Source organism: Callorhinus ursinus, unplaced genomic scaffold (assembly GCF_003265705.2).
Source record: "Callorhinus ursinus isolate GAN/ISIS: 27379988/994484 unplaced genomic scaffold, GSC_fseal_2.0 scaffold16, whole genome shotgun sequence".
NCBI lineage: Eukaryota > Metazoa > Chordata > Mammalia > Carnivora > Otariidae > Callorhinus > Callorhinus ursinus.
Window position 1 is genome coordinate 23,744,562 of NW_027397078.1, and position 16,406 is coordinate 23,760,967.

Consider the following 16,406-nt stretch of genomic DNA (forward strand, 5'->3'; position numbering starts at 1 on the left):
TACTAAGGAACTGTGGAAGCTTCTGCATCCATCACTGTTATTAAAAATCATTACCATGTTTATTTTGTTTGAGGACTGGCAAATTCTGTTTGGACAAGACTGCCAGAGGACAGCAAGAGTACCATTAGCTTCGAGTTTCTTGTACAGTAAGAAACAGCAAGGCTGCTCAGTTGCCCCAAATTCACAGCAACAAGGCTTTTGACCTCTTCTAAGTAACTTCCAGTTACCTGTGAAACAACATCAATAAAGTTGCAAGGACCCTGGGACCCACTCTGTGTGAGGGAGACAGGATTTGCTGCCGCCAGCATTCTACTGTTCTCAAAGGCAGGTGTGTAGTTTGGACTTCATCAGTGGTTTTCAACCTGGCCACATGTTAGAATCTCCTAGAAAGTATTTCCCAGAGACCACCCGACAGAATGGATCCAAAGTGGGGTCCAGGACTCAGAGGTTCCAATGAGACTGGGTTGAGACCCTCCGGGCTATACTTAATACTTCAACTCAGGTAACAAAGCGAGCCTTGGAGAGTAACTGGATTCAGAGGTTGATGATCAACGGCCATACAGCTATGACAGGAAAAGGTCTAGGTATCATTTGCTTATGCAAAGAGAGACTATTAAGGTGATAAAAGTGTCAGAAACGGGCAGGGGGCAAAGGATTCATTTTAAGACCAACATTTAGAAATGCCCAAGGTACTGTTAAGCATCCAACCCAATCACTATTGAAAATGGGTGCCCAATGTTAAAAAAATTCAACAGCATGTAATGGCTATTTATAGCTGCACTGTCCAACATAGTAGCCACCAGCCACATGTGGCTTTTTAAATTTAGATTAATACAGGGCACCTGGGTGGCTCAGTCGGTTAAGTGTCTGACTCTTGATTTCGGCTCAGGTCATGATCTCAGGGTCCTGGGATCCAGCCCTACGTCGGGCTCTGCGCTCAACGCGGGAGTCGGCTGGAGATTCTTTCTCTCTCTCTCCCTCTGCCCCTCCCCTAGCTCGTGCATGCTCTCTCTAAATAAATAAAAATCTTTAAGAATATAAAAATAAATTTAGATGAATACAATTTAAATTGAAAATTCAGTTCCTCGGTTGAACCAACCACATTTTAAGTGTTCAGGCAGCCAGTGGCGACCAGATAGGACAGCTCAGGTAAAGAACATTGTCATCACCGCGTTCTCATGGTGGACAGTGGTCTACGGGAACCCTTCCCAGAAACAACCCCTCCTACACGATGCCTTAGGATTTATTTGTGTTATCAAAGGGTACATTTATGTGTTAGCACGATGTGAACATCTGAAAATATCAGCAGATAATCATTTGCAAACATGCCTTAAGTCATTGGAAAACCTTGAAAAGACCGAGAAGGAAGTCAAAATGTACACGGAGGGGCAGTGCCCTGCAGCAGCTTCCCAGAACCACAGACGTTTGAGTTGAAGGGTCTCTTGGTGAGCCTCAACCATACATCCCATATGATTTCCAAACTGGGCCAGAGTGGCTGCAACAAGAACACTATTCCCTAGTCGTGAAGGATGTGTTAGCACAGTGGCTGACTTGGTAAAACCAGATAGATACTTGAAAACTACGAACGAAAGCCAGGGTCACTTTCAAGAGCCACTGCTTCTGTATGCTTTGGGCAAAAGAGATCACAACATGAGAACAGCTGGTTAGTACCTGCTTCCTATTTTAGGTTTTAAAGGGTGCCATAAAACAGCTGACCTGGAAAGAACTTTGGAACCATGGAGTTCAACTCCCTAATTTTATAGACAAGGAAACCAAGGCACAGTAGAATCAAGGCAGATGTGCTGATTTCCTCATTATCAGCATGCCCCAAGAATCATTCAAACCCAAGTTTCTTGCATCGAATTTTCTAGGTCTGTTTTTTAGTGATAAATATACAAGAGAGCAGGTATGTGGCTCTCAAATTTTAAAAAGAGCATTCACCGTTGAATGTTGTGTAAAAGAATGACACACTGGCAAATAACATGAAGACCACACCTCTTAGTTCTTCAGCAAGTCCAGAAGCGCAGCCACGTGTCTTCGGAGGCCCTGGGTTCTGGTGTCGGTGCTACTCCAGTCCCTCAAAAGACACCATGGAATCAACAGCCCTTTAATTGCAAATTTCAAGTTGTTTATCTTCTGCGTATTCCATATGGCAACAGTCCCCAACTTACACTTTTTAAAGAATTCTCCCATGGCATTTGTTAAAATATAGATTCCGAAGCCCCCAGCCCAGAGCATCTGAATGGTGTGGAGGGAGAGCCCAGGAATCTGCATTTAACCAGCACTTCGGGTCATTCCGGTGTAGGTGGTCCATGGCCAGTGAGGCCCAATTTGCCTAGCACAGCCCTGGTTTACACCTGTTTACATGCTTTACAGTATAATTATTAACAGTGCTGTTTTCACTGTCAAAACGGTCCTGGCGTGGACAATATATGGCCCCCTCTCTCTGATCCATGGATCGTATTTTGAAAAATATCGTTAAAACTATTTACTGTCAAACAGTTCCTTTATTTTGCCAACAGGATGTTCCCCACTACCGAGAATCCAAACAACCTACAACTCCAGTGGATCATAAGATCTTAAGTATCCTTGTCCATTCCCAGCAACTTACAAAGGTGTGTGGTGCTGCTCGCTTCCTGAATTTCAGAAAGTGAGAAGACAAGGATCAGAGGCGGCAGGGATCAGACCACAGACCAGGGCGCAGGAAAAGACCACGCTGACGCACAGTGAATCACAGCTACCATTTTATTGTTTGATGGCGTTGGTACAGAATTGTCCACGTGCTCCAGGACTAGTGTGGCTATGACACACACCACATATGTCTCTGCAACTCATGGGAACATTACCCGAGCCACGCACTTCTCTGGTTGTGGTTTTCCAACAATCACAACAACAGAACAACGTTTCTCCACAGAACATGAGGCTGCAAATTACCTCAAACCAAAGTCATCCCTCACTCATGACAGGGTGTACCAGCCGGGCCACAGAACAGCACAGAACATGAGGGGCTGGACTTCACTCTATGAATCACAAGGCAGCTCGTGAACACTGGCCACATGCGTACACTTATCACTGTAACTAAGGTGACAGATGCACAAAGTGAACCAGGTCAGATTTGGACTTACAGGTACAAAAGCTGTAATGAACTTTTATTTCATTTAATAGTCTTCTGTCATATCAGCTATGGTTCCCAGTGTAGACACTGCTTTTGTGCGTCAAAGAGTTACGACGAAAAACTGGCTGAGCAAGTAATTTTACATTTAAATGCAGCATTAGATATGTTCACGATGGTATATTTGGCCCTGCAATGACTTCTCTTATTTGGTTCAAGCGTTTCTTAAGTATTCACAACTTGGGTTCTAAATCTGGAAAATATTTAAGTTGCAAGCGCTTGTGAACTTTTGTGAGGATGTGAACTTAGAGCAACAGATGGTGTGGTGTGTATATATACCTGAAGCAGCCGTTACAACCTCAAATGACTTTACCACCAAGGAGCCCAGCAGAGATGAGGGTTAGCCAGAACGCTCCAGCAGTATGCTCCATTCTGCTAAAATGTGGGTCGTGTTGCCCGGGACGGGCTCAAGCGCAAGCCTGGTTTTGGATGCGAGGGCAGCACTGGGTTCTAGCGCAGGGCAGCATAAGAGAGTGATCGCTCTAACGAGGAGCATCATGGAAGCGGAGTAGGGGGCACTGGAACTCGACTCCTCCAACCCTGAAGTCAATTTCAATTTTTTAAATACTCAGCACTTTCTATTTTCTAGGTCGACCTTGCCTTCGCTGTCTACTCAGAGTCAAGATACATTTAGTTTGGTTTACTCTAAGGAATCATTTGAAGCGTATGCACAATTACTTGGTCAGATTTACATGGTAGCACTAAGAGGAACTTTTAAAAGTGAAAGGCAAGATCCAAGGGACTTTAGGCGATGCTCTCCACAGGAAGAGTTCTAGAGGAACTGAGAAACGATCTTGGCCCACCCCTTCTATTTTCCGTTTTACCCCGGCCACGCCAGCCAGCCAGGCCAACTCTACCTCCTGACCGCGCTCGGCAAGCAAGGCGCTGGGGCCCGCGGTTCAGCCTTAGCCCTCTTCAGTGGCAGGCTGTCTCCAGAGTTTTCAGATCCCCACAGTCACAGGCTTTAGCTGTAATTATTCTAAAGCATTTGTTCTAATTAAACACATCGGAGAGTAACCTCAGCAGTTTTTGAGATAAAGGCATACGCCAGTTCTTCATATAAATAGAGTGCCTTTTAAAATACTCATTGAGGTTTCCCATGGTTTTAACAGTTCAAAGGACAAAAATAAAATGGAATTTAGAAGAAAGGGGGTACCAGCATGTATTACAAACAACAGTATGAAATCTTACACGCATCCTACCTGTTTCCGCAAACTCTTCTGGTGACACTACGTTACCACGGCTAAATGGTGAATGCCTTTGACTTCCAATCAGGTTGAACGTTCATAATTGTCTTTTTAATGTCTGGCATATATGAAGAGCCAAAACAGAGTCAGAATTGAATGTTAGGATTCTTTTTCCTTTCTCTCCAAAAGAATCTCAAGGTAAGAATATCTTAAAACATTAAGTAGTTCTGTCAGTAATATGCACTCCATTCTTAGCTTGCCATTTTTGACCAGACTGGAAGGCAAAGAGGAACTGAAGAGCTGGGAAAACAGCCCCAAGCACCGGAGCTGGACATTTCTTAATACTTTGCTAACAGTGGAGCAACACACTGCTTACAGTATATATGCTCTTTGACATTTGTTCTATTTTGGCCCATTCGGAAAAGTTATGCACAGAATTCACATTAGCAGGCCACTTTTAGGCTGGCAAAAGTTAGAAGTATTTAATGGAATGTTCTTTTAAATAAAAGTTTATTATCCCCAAAGGATTCAATTCCAATAGTAAACAGAATCCAGGAGAAAACTGGAAAGCCAAGAAGCAAACTTAGCAAACAAAATCAAACTGCAGGGTTTTTCTCTCTGTGAACATCTCAGATAAGTATGAGGGACACCTCTGTATACCTACTAAACAAAGGACATTTAAGTGTCACTTACTCTGAAAAGGCCTAAAGCACATAGAATCTGAGTGGTGATAAGGGTGAAGTTCAAGTTTCTTGGGTAATCTCATGTTCCTGAGATGACAATACTTTTGAAACTCTATTTCTAGAAATTTAGACAAGAACTATCAAGTCAGAATACACTGTGATACAGTTTCAGAGATTTGCACGGGGATTCTTATCAAAGGCTATTCCCTGAGACATGCAAGCATAGTGAAAATGTAATTCTGAGTACAAAAAAATATAACATTTAAAATCATTTTGGTTTCTCTACTTCTCCCTTTAAAGAAATTATTAAAATAAAAAGATTTATCTTAATAGTCTAAGCTCTTTATGTTTTACCTTTTTTAAAAAAATTTCTTTTCATTTATTGAAAGGCCAGGCACGGCAGGACGCTTTCACAACCATTCTCTCTCCTCAGACTTCCCTTCAAAAGATCACTTCTTTAAAGGTACAGAAATAAAAATACAGTTCTTACAGCTGAAACAAACTTAGTGGAATACTGAAATCATTAACTGCATTTTAAAGAATGCAGTTCTAATTCTTCCCTTTTGGAAACTGTAACACGAAAAAATTAAGCAAACTTAAAGGAAACCTAAAGTGACCAGAACTTTTAAAGAATGCAATTGCAATTCCGTACTTTTGAAAAATATGAAAAACAAATCCAAAATACCTCTCTATGTAAATTAAAGCTCAAGCCATGGTATTTAAAATTAAAATGATTTACATAATCTACTATACTTTGTTTTTTTAAGTAATTAACCTTCCTGAGGCTGATTTTGTTCTCCTTAGCGTTTGCTTAACTAAAGTACTTAATAAAATTTCTACAGAATATATTACCATCTCCATAGATGAGTATTATTTTGAACTACAATCTGACAAAAATCTAACTACATTTAATTATGCTTGATTAATCCAAATGTCACTGAGAGATTTATAGAACAGAGAAATATTTTGCAGGTTAAGTTCATACTCTTTTCACTGTTTAGTTTCCTGGACCCAGTATCACCACCAACCTACTCTGTAGTTCTCTAACATTTCCCAACACCCCACAAAAAATATGTCTTAAGAGTCTAAACTGGGCCACGGGACCCCAGACATCAAGCTCTGGTGCTTCCAACAGCTGAAGTCGCTTGCAGCCAGGAGGTGGGAGGCGCACTGCCCTGTAGAGGTGACAGCGCTGGAGGGAAAAGGGTGCAGAGCCGGGGGTCACCCTGCGGCATGGGGCTTCGGGCTTAAGAAGTGCTGTGAGGACACCCATGTGTGTGATGGGGTGGGCTCTTGCTTACTGCAGAGGGCCACTGTGTCATGACACAAAGAGCAGCCCTTGTCCCGGCCACACGGATGCCACACTGACCCCATCGCCGGGATCAGGGGCAATTCAGGTCCCTGTTGTAGAGCCTGACGAGAAGGCGGAAAAATAGGTTTCTCAAGGCGTCTGTGACCACGATACTGCTGTCATTTTATTTTCCTCATTTTTAGGGGTGACCACGGCTGATGCCAACCCAAGGAACTGAGAGGGAAGCCTTCTCAGGCAACCCCTTCGTCCTCCTCTAAAACCAGTGTGGAAGTGGTACAGAGGGTCACTCCTCTCAACAGGCTGCTATTTTAACTCCAGCAGCAGCATCCCCCTGTTATAAGTGTATTTAAATAATGATTTCTGAGGTCCTAAAAAGACACGTGGAAACTGCTGTCATTGCATTTTGGTTATGAGGAAACATCAGTGCACACCATTCAATGAACGTGGACAGTAAAAGCTGGCTCCTCTCACCTGATCAGGGTCCCCCCGGCCCCGGCCCCGTGGGGAGCCGCAACAGGCTCCGGGGCTCCGGCTACCTAGAGGCGCGCTCGGCCCTCGGCAGGGTCCCTGGCAGAGCCACATACAGAACCAGGCACATAAGACGGACTCTCCCAATGCCCAGGAATATATGCAAAAGTGAAAAGAACTCCGGAATCACAAACACTTCCTCATCTAAGGAACACATCTGTCCATGACGAAAACAACACTTACAGGGCTTGGGGCCCCCCAACTAGCCCCATGAATCCCCTTCCTGGCTTTATTTTTCTCCACTGTACTGATCTGCTCCACTTTATTTCTCTCTCCACTGTACCGGAAACGTTCCTCGTTTTGTGTCTCTTGTCGGTTTCCCCTACAAGAACGGGTCGTGAGGCAGGGATTTCCGTTTGCTTGATCCCTGCCACGTGCCCAGCACTTCGCACAGTAGCTAGCACACCACATTCATTATTTAAACGGAGGAATGAACACAACTTTCCTTTCCACGACTCCTCCGTCTACCACTTTCACTTCATTCGTCCCTGACACGTCGGCACACATTCAGTTCTCCATTTCACACCGGGACAGAAACAGGGCAAACACCCTGACTTTCGGGGAAGGCACTGCATGGTGGAGTTTGGTACCTAGAGCAAGGCTGTCACTCATGCTCCTTGATCATTATGCTGGGCTCTGAAGGTGAGGAAAGTCTGCCTGGTGGAATATGCTGGCCGCCGAGGAAAGGACACTTCAGCCCTAACAAAGGGCCCCAATAAACCCCCACCCCGTTGTCCACCTGTAAATGCACTTTGGAAACATTAACTCGTGTGCCTCTAGAGTAGGCCCCAGACCTACGCACCACCTCAGCATATTCATGAATAACAAAAATAATCCTGATGAGGACAGCACTCCTCTCTCAGTGAACCAAATTTTTAAATGGGCTGAAATGAAAAGACAGGAAAGAAAACCTGCATCACAATCAAGCTCTCACCAGGGTCAATGCCCTCAGTAAGACAGCTGGACTAGCAACCTGTTAATTGAAAATAGCTTCTACTTCTGTTGATAACTCTGATTATGTGCTAGTTTGAAATACTCTATCATATTTAATTAACTAATTAATAATTGTCGGTGGCTGATAACTTCTTAAGTTCATTACAATGTCCTCTATTTTCAAACCAGAAGGTACTGATACCTCTAATCAATGGAACAGGAACCTGAGTTAAAAGTTATCTTTCCACACAGAACAACAAACAAAAATCCTGTATTGATTAAGTTATTAATGGTTCTTTCCTGCTAGCGACATTGGTCTCTTCTGTTTACTTTCATACAGATTATGATCATGAAGGACATTATCTTCAAAGTCAATGTTTACGCACCTGGACCACGAGGAAAGATGGCAGAATAAGCGCATGTTTATATAAGTGCTCCTGCCCTTCAACACACGCATCCAAAAACTGAAAAAGAAGCTGTCCATTATGAAACTAATAAAAGCCACCACCCCATACCAAGGACTCCAGGGGGAGTGTCTGACAGATACAGTGAATGCTCAGAGGAGCATTCTCGCATTTGCCAAACAGACCACAGTTGCTGGGCAGTCTGGGAGAGGTTGTCAAAGGAGTGGACCCATCATTTGTTAACCTGGAGACACAAGGACCGGCGGCAGTCCGGAGAAGCCCAGTGCACGCTGTGCGGGTACATTTTCACGACCAAACCTGGGAGGGGAGGGTGAGAACGCAGGAGAGAAACAGTAACAGAGACACACAAACGCTGACCACATGTACCGCAGCAGAGTGCAAGTACAAAGCCTCCACACTCCTGCCAGGGCGACACCTAGTGGAAGTGGGGAAGCTCAGGCGGATCCTTCTCCCCCAGGGAGACCCGGGCACCCCAGGGCAGAGGATTCAGCAGCACCTGCGGAAGGCACTCGGAAGACAAAATATCCCAAGGAGCTTCGCTTCACTCCTCATTCCCCTATATCCAGCGAGCCGACAACCTCCGCTGTTACAAACCAGCAGTATCTAGCTTTACAGTTTAAGTGCTAAGGTGACCAGACACTTTCCACTTGAGAAAAGAGGAGTCGAGGAAGATTTCTCCACACTCTTCTTGGGCAGCAAGAACTGGTCCCATGCAAAGACAAATAATAAGCAGAAAAACCCATCATGATACTTGTGCAACAATAAAAGAGCAAAACAACCCAGAGAAAAGGAAGGAAAGAAACCTAAGACAACTAAGTACACTCTAGAAACAGAATGATTTTAGAAACCACAAAAATTGTAGACAACACAGTTCAGCCTTCCAAGAAATGAAACAAGAAGTCAGAGAGGACAACATAATGAAAGAAAAAAGCTGGCAGAGCTAAGAAAAGAGAGATCAAAAATAAAACTGTAACAGAAGTGAAACTCACACGGTGAGCATCTAGGCCTACTATCAACACTGAGTTAGTGACACAGGAGGATCAGACCTGAGGGAAAAAATTCACAGCATCAAGAAAGACAAGGGGATGAAAATAATCAAAGGAAAGATAATGCGAAAGCCAGCTGACACAGAACCAACACAGGGACAAAGTACTGAAGAAGAGAACAAACTGAGAAGGCATGGAGTAAGGCACGGATGTCAATGTGTAACGCTCATCATGGACCAGAAAAAGCCAACAGACAACTGTCAGTTCTGACACAGACTTGAACGAAGTCATGAATTTCAAGGATAAACAAGAAGCCCCAAGCACTCAGTCCAAATAAGCAGGTCATCTACAATAGGGTGAAGAACAATCTGTCTGGACTCAGGCCTCTCAGGACCAAACGCTAGAAGACAATAAAGTGATGCATCCACAGAATCGAGGGAAAAAGGATGTGATCCAAGAATCTGAGAGGCAGCCAAGTTACTGTTCATCAGGAAATGCAACAGTGGCGTATTTGTAAATATGCAAGAAAATCCAACCAGAGCTGAAACCCAGGCCACCAAAGGCTAAAAGCAAGGACTGAATGTGGAGGCTTTGTACGAAAGGGCTGGCAGTGAACACGGAGCTAAATGAAACATAGAATTAAGTCTAAATAACTCTAGTAATTACCTACAGCTATACCCTCTAAGTTGCCTGTCTTTCTAGGTAAAAGCTGCCAAATCCATTCGATTATCTCCTCTAACTAACTATGCCAAAATGAAAACACACAAAAGAAAACCTCTCCTGAATGCAATTCTCTTGCACTATAGACACATTTTGGTTTATATCTTACCCTTGAGGGTTAATATACCTAAGAAATTCCTCAAAAGTGATGATGCTGGTTACCTGGTGCACCGCTGAGAGCACAGGCCCAGGAACAGGACGACCCAGCTCCTCACTTGGGTTCTTCCATTCACCTCGGCAAACCCAAGAACTGCTTTCGAACGCATATGAAGAGCAGAGGTCACACTTGCATGGCCCACCTCACGGCACTCTGAGGATCAAACGGGATGCTTTATGTGAAGGTTCTTTGGAATCTATAAGCAAGGCTATAAAATCGTCTCACTTGATTGGATGGAAAGAACCCACTATATTAAAGAGCCAAAATCAGATACTCAGAGACAAAAAAAAAAAAGGAACAGATGGTTCCTGTGGGTCCATCCCTACTTCTTTCCTTTCATTTCTCTACATTTCGAAGTCATTTCTCAACACTATAAACAGGAGATTCGGTATTTCCACAGCTCCTGGCCTGAAATATTTCTACTTTGGAAAGAAAAATACTTTAAGAACGTAGAAAGATATTGCCCCACCACCCAAGGTAAATGTCAATTTTCATTTCTTGATTCATCTAGTACTTATTAAGCCCCTATGATGTGCCAGGAACTATTCCAAACAGTAGATGTAGTCCCCCAATACTAAAAATCAAGTAAATGAGAGGGAAACACAGAGGAAATGGGCGAACTAATTGAATTTAGCTGAAGAAGGGTCGATGTCTATTTATTTTACAACCTCTATGTAGCAATTTGACCATGTGCTTTGACAACCTGAGCAAACAGCCAGAGGGATGCACCTGGGTTCAGAGAAGCATGTATAGGCGACAAGAGGCAGAAACCAATGTGTGGGCCACTAAGCTGTGAGAACCCGACATGTTCCTGCAACTCTTCTCACGGTTGCTCTGGGAGCAAAGTTCAACTCTTAATGCAGAAAGCAGACAGGAGAGCCAAGACTACTGGGGTCAGATGGAGAGGAGTGAGCCAGAAAGTCCATTAGTAGAAGGACTACCAATGAAGTCATTAAAACACCGTAAGAAACCTTTACTTTTGAAAAAGACCTGTAAAGGGAAAAATGGGATAGAATTTTCCCACCTGTTATTTTCCTTCTTCAACCCTTAAATGCAGCTTGTGGGGAGGGCCTAACAATCTCCTCAACCACATGGTAGAACATTGCCAGAACAAGGCAGGAGGGACCAGCCCTGAATTTGTGGCCTCCTTCCCACTACAGTATTTCATACTTGAAAGTATAAAGGTGTATGTTTAGAAATGGAGGCCCTAGTAAGATAATGATATGCTATCTCATGTTGGTAAGAAAGCCAAGGACTTCAAATGGAAAGGGTCATTATTTTCACATCTCTTACACAAGGAAACAATCCTATGGCACAGCCCCATCCCCAAGACACGGACTCCGTCCTCAAGCCTGCAGGCTTCCATATGGACCACTCCGTCCCCCCTCTCTCAGAAGTCCATCTGTCTTTCTCTTCTCTGATGGATTATACGAGTTCTCTGATGGGATCCTTCTAAGGATGGAAGAAGAGATGAGACCTTTCTAAAGATGAAGGGAACGACCACGAGCTCAGGTAACATAATGAAATGAAACAAAATCAGACTCAGAGGAACGAAGAGAGAGGGCCGCCACTGACCCATGTGCAGCTGGTCAGAGCACAACTCATCCCAGGGAGACCCCTCCTACCCTGGGGGCCCCAGCGGAGAAAACACCACCACCGCCATGGCACTCAAGGAGGGGAATACTTTACAAAGGACAACTTTTCCACCAGTGCACTCAATACTTAACTATTGGATGGAAGCATTTATATGGGCGTCAAGAGAAGGCAGAGTAGATGATATGAAAAATTACAGTGAAGAGAACCACATCCTGTGGAGCAGTATAAATTGGGCCTTTAATCCAGGCTCTTGGAAGGCTTCTGTTGTTGAGGGGTCAACACAACCCTGCTTCTCTTTCCTCACCCCAAGGCCTCTGCCCAGTCCGGCTTTCAGCAAAAAAGTAAAGGAGTATGAAAATCAGATCGACGATTCTAAAACTGGCCAAAAAGTCACAAAAATGAAAATTATGAAAACCAAGGGCATTTTTCAAAATAAACTAGAAAGAGCTTTTCCCTTCAATAGCCGATTTTTACACTAGTAAAGTGCATCACACAGGGACTTCCAATTCCTCAGAAAACTACAAAGGAACAGAATATGATAAGTAGATTGGCAAAATTTCTACGTAGCATAAAATGCCTCTTCCCACTTTTCACAAACTCGACAATGACCGGAAGGTAGTTTTTCACTTAAGATCTTTGAAACCAAGGGGTTAAGTGAAAAATCCCAAGACAACTTTTGGAATGCTTTAATTGACAGAACGGAAGTACACAAATGAATTTTAAAATAAAATCAATGCATCAGAGAGTAAGAGCTAATGTGAAAGTTGCCGCACCTCACTCTGATCAGATGGAAGAAGGCAAAAGTTGAAATCACAGAGTGAGGAAGGACGCATATGAGAGAGGAAGGGCCCCGGGACTGAATTATTCAAGACACACTCTGCTGGTGTCTTCAACTTCCAGATCACCCAGGCCTTAGTCAGTGGTTTGGAAAACCATGGTGTTTGGTCACAAAGAGCAACCGCAGAAACTGGCTGTATGTGGAATGAGGAAGGAGCTTAGACTCCTGGGGAGAATGTAGACACTCGACTCTATGACAAGGAGGAGGGAGGTATGAGGGCACCAGAGCACTAACGAGGCTCTGTGCTCTTTTACGACAGGCGCCAACCAAACCACAGCAATGTACTAGGAAAAACTGCTCGGGTTACTACTTTAGTCAAGATCTGGAGCAGCTATAGGAAGGTTTTTGTGGAAAAGGTCCAGCTCATATAGAGAAATTACACATTCAAGCGCTGGAGTACTATGGTGCCTTGCTCAGAGTTGGTGGAGGAAAGGAGTTCTCTCTGGTTGACTTGCAGAAGACAATCTTTCTTCTCAGAGAGGACATGAGCATTCAGTTCTCTAGAAAGTTCTATTAGTCTTGATCTTGTCCCTACAAAGAAAATAACAGGGATATCCATAGTGAGTTTGAGTACAGCCTTCTCTATTTAACCAAGATGTACTCAGAGCATTTAGTTACAGTGACAATTCAAAAAGCTTTGACTTATCTCAGAATTATTCTCTATGGTTACTACAGAAAGAGAATTACTGGGACGCCTGGGTGGCTTGGTCGGTTGAGCGTCTGCCTTCGGCCCAGGTCATGATCCCAGGATCCTGGGATCGAGTCCCGCATCGGGCTCCCTGCTCAGCGGGGAGCCTGCTTCTCCCTCTGCCTGTTCTGCCTGCCCCTTCCCCTTTTTGTGCGCGTGGTCTCTCTCTCTGACAAATAAATAAATAAAATCTTTAAAAACAGTTCTTTACTCTCAGTTAAAAACCTAATCAGAAATGAGGAATGAGTGCTAATGGGTACAGGGTTTCTTTCTGAGATGTTACAAATATTCTCAAATTAGACAGTAGTGAGGGTCGCACACTCTGTGAATACACTAAAACTGTACACTTTAAGGGGGTGAATTTTATGGGGTATGTGAATTATATCTCAATAAAACTGTTATTAAAAATCCAAGTAGGTTGTGATGAGCACCGAGTGATATGTGGAAGTGCTGAATAACTATATTGTATTGTTGAAACTAATATTACACAGCACGTTAACTAAATGGAATTAAAATAAAAACTTATAGGGGTGCCTGGGTGGCTCAGATTGTTAAGCAACTGCCTTCGGCTTGGGTTATGATCCCGGAGTCCTGGGATCGAGTCCCACATCGGGCTCCCTCCTCAGCAGGGAGTCTGCTTCTCCCTCTGGCCCTCTTCCCTCTCATGCTCTCTCTCATTCTCTCTCTCTCAAATAAATAAATAAAATCTTAAAAAAAATAAAAAAATAAAAACTTATAAAGCCAAAAAAAAGGAAAAAAAATCTGATTAGAAAATACATTTTTACAGCATTTCTCATTCACCTAGTGAATTTACCACAGCTACACTAAATACTTTCCCAAGATCACCATCAATTATCCTATTTGTATAATTTAACAATTTTAATCATCAGGCTAACCATTTTCCAATTTTAAACACTGCTTTCTGCTAAAACTTGTTTACCTAATAATATATTAGAAATCAAGACTCATAATTAGTATACAACCTGCTAAACTATTTAAAATGGCATTTAAAACAAGATTCAATTAAAGCCATCTTTTTACAGTCCAAATGGACCATATTATTTATAAAGACTGCTTCTGTACTACCCAAATAACTCCCTCCAGCAGAGCAATAGCTTGCATTAATCGGTCACAGTGATGCCCAACATGTCACCTGACACAAGAGACTGAAAATGTAATCAAGGGAAATGGATCCAATTGTTTCAAGCTGATTTAGCTTAATCTTGGCCAGGGATGGTATGTGTATGTCTGTATGCACAGCCATGTGTACGTTTGCACTCACGTGCACAAACCAAACTCCTCTATGGAGATGAATGACTGGTCCAGCAATACTGTACAGAGGTCCATCACAATGCTTCCATAGAGAAAAATATCAACAGAGATACCCTTTATATCATTCATCAGAAAAGACCAACACTACTATAATGGGGCAAAATCACAAAGCTATGTCAACTATATTTGCATACAAATACCTTTCTTTCGCATTATGTTAAGAATCAAGGTTTTCAGGATAAGAAGAAATATGCACAATTAAATTACATTTGGGTGAAATATTGCAATGTTAAAATCAAATTGAAAATATCGATATGAACTTATGATTTAAAAATATGTATTGTATGGTTCTGTCCAGAAAAGGGGACTAGACAAGGTATAATATACACCCCCAACTTCCAGATAAGGGTCTCTAATACCTGTTAGAGGCAAATAGGACTCCTTGAGGGAAATGGCTGATTCTAGGATGGAGGCAGGGAAGGTGTAAGATGACCGAGATACCATCTTGGGCCAGAAAAAGCTTTCAAAGATCAGTAGGGTTTAAGCAAAGGAATGCCGAGGATCTGACTCGAAATAGTTACCAAGGATCTGACTCAAAATAATTACCAATGGCCAAAGGTGTGCCAATTTAATCATCAAAAAGATAGCTGCTACATGCAATAACATGGATGAACCTCACAGAAATCGAGACACAAAAAGATACTACATGTTCCTTTTAAGTTTAAGAAGTGATAGAGTCAGTTATAAGAATGGGTGACAGAGTCAGAATAATGGCTACATGGTGGGAATGCTAAAGGGGGAAGAGTCTGATCAGAAAGGGGAGGCTTTCCAGGTGCTAGAAATATAAATGCAAAAATGTGTCAGGCTATAAACTTAAGACTTGTGCACTTTATATATATATATGTGTGTGTGTGTGTGCGTGTGTTAAGTTCTAATTGAAACATACTGAAGGAAAGTCTATATTATCCATAATAATGCTCGAAAAAGAGAAAGCCAAAACTCATTTGTTACCGTTGAAGGTGGATTTTACCTCAACTTCTAACCTTGAAAATTGGTAATTAAAGGGAAAGATTTAAATTCTTATCCTGCCTTGTCAGGAGACACTGTACTTCAAAAGGTACCCAAATGGGGGTGCCTGGGTGGCTCAGTCGGGTAAGCATCTGACTCTTGATTTTGGCTCAGGTGATGATCTCAGAGTCCTGGGGTTCAGCCCTATGTCAGGCTCCCCACTCAGCACGGCACCTGCTTGGGATTCTCTCTCCCTCTGCCCCTCCCCCATGCTCATGCGTGTGCACGCACACGCTCTCTCTCTCTCTAAGAAGAAAAAATAATTGGAAACCGAAGATTGAATTGTTGCCCTTATTACCATAAAGTAGTGAAATCTGTTGTTCTGTGATTAGTTTGAATTTTTCTGTTTTCATTTATTTATTGTGGTAAACTATACATAACTTTTGCTATCTGGTAAGATGGTAAGAAATGGCTGTTTTTAAGTGCACAATTCAGTGGCGTTAAGTACATTCACAGTGTTGTGCAACCATCACCACCATCCACCTCCAGAACCTTGTCATCTTCCCAACGGAAACTCTATACCCATTAAACACTAACTCCTCATTCCCCCTGCCCTTGGCAACCATTCTACCTTCTGTCTCTATGAGTTTGACTTTGCTCGATACCTCACTTAAGTGGACTCATAAAGTCCGTGTCCTTTTCTGTTGTATGGATAAACCACATCTTGTTTATCTTGACTGATAATTTTAACTTCTTTATTTTTTTTCAGATTCAACCCACGCACAGACTTTCTCTAAACACTCTCCTGTCGATCTCTATAGGTGATGATAAATTGCAAAGCTTACTTTTAAAATCAAATCTATGGCAGGATAAACCTTGCTCACTGTTGTTAATACCTCCA

The 16,406-nt window shown here is 42.8% G+C and overlaps 1 protein-coding gene across 13 annotated transcripts in view; it reads right to left on the bottom strand.

Annotated features, from left to right (window-relative positions):
- Positions 1–16,406, bottom strand: part of PDK3 (pyruvate dehydrogenase kinase 3) — a 114,708-nt gene that overhangs the window by 41,171 nt on the left and 57,131 nt on the right. For all 13 annotated transcript variants that reach the window (XM_073901967.1, XM_073901957.1, XM_073901956.1 and 10 more), the window contains exon 12: positions 1,996–13,068. In XM_073901967.1, the coding sequence (XP_073758068.1) occupies positions 13,038–13,068 (31 nt within the window). In that variant the 3' untranslated portion in view covers positions 1,996–13,037. The remainder of the gene's footprint in view (positions 1–1,995; positions 13,069–16,406) is intronic.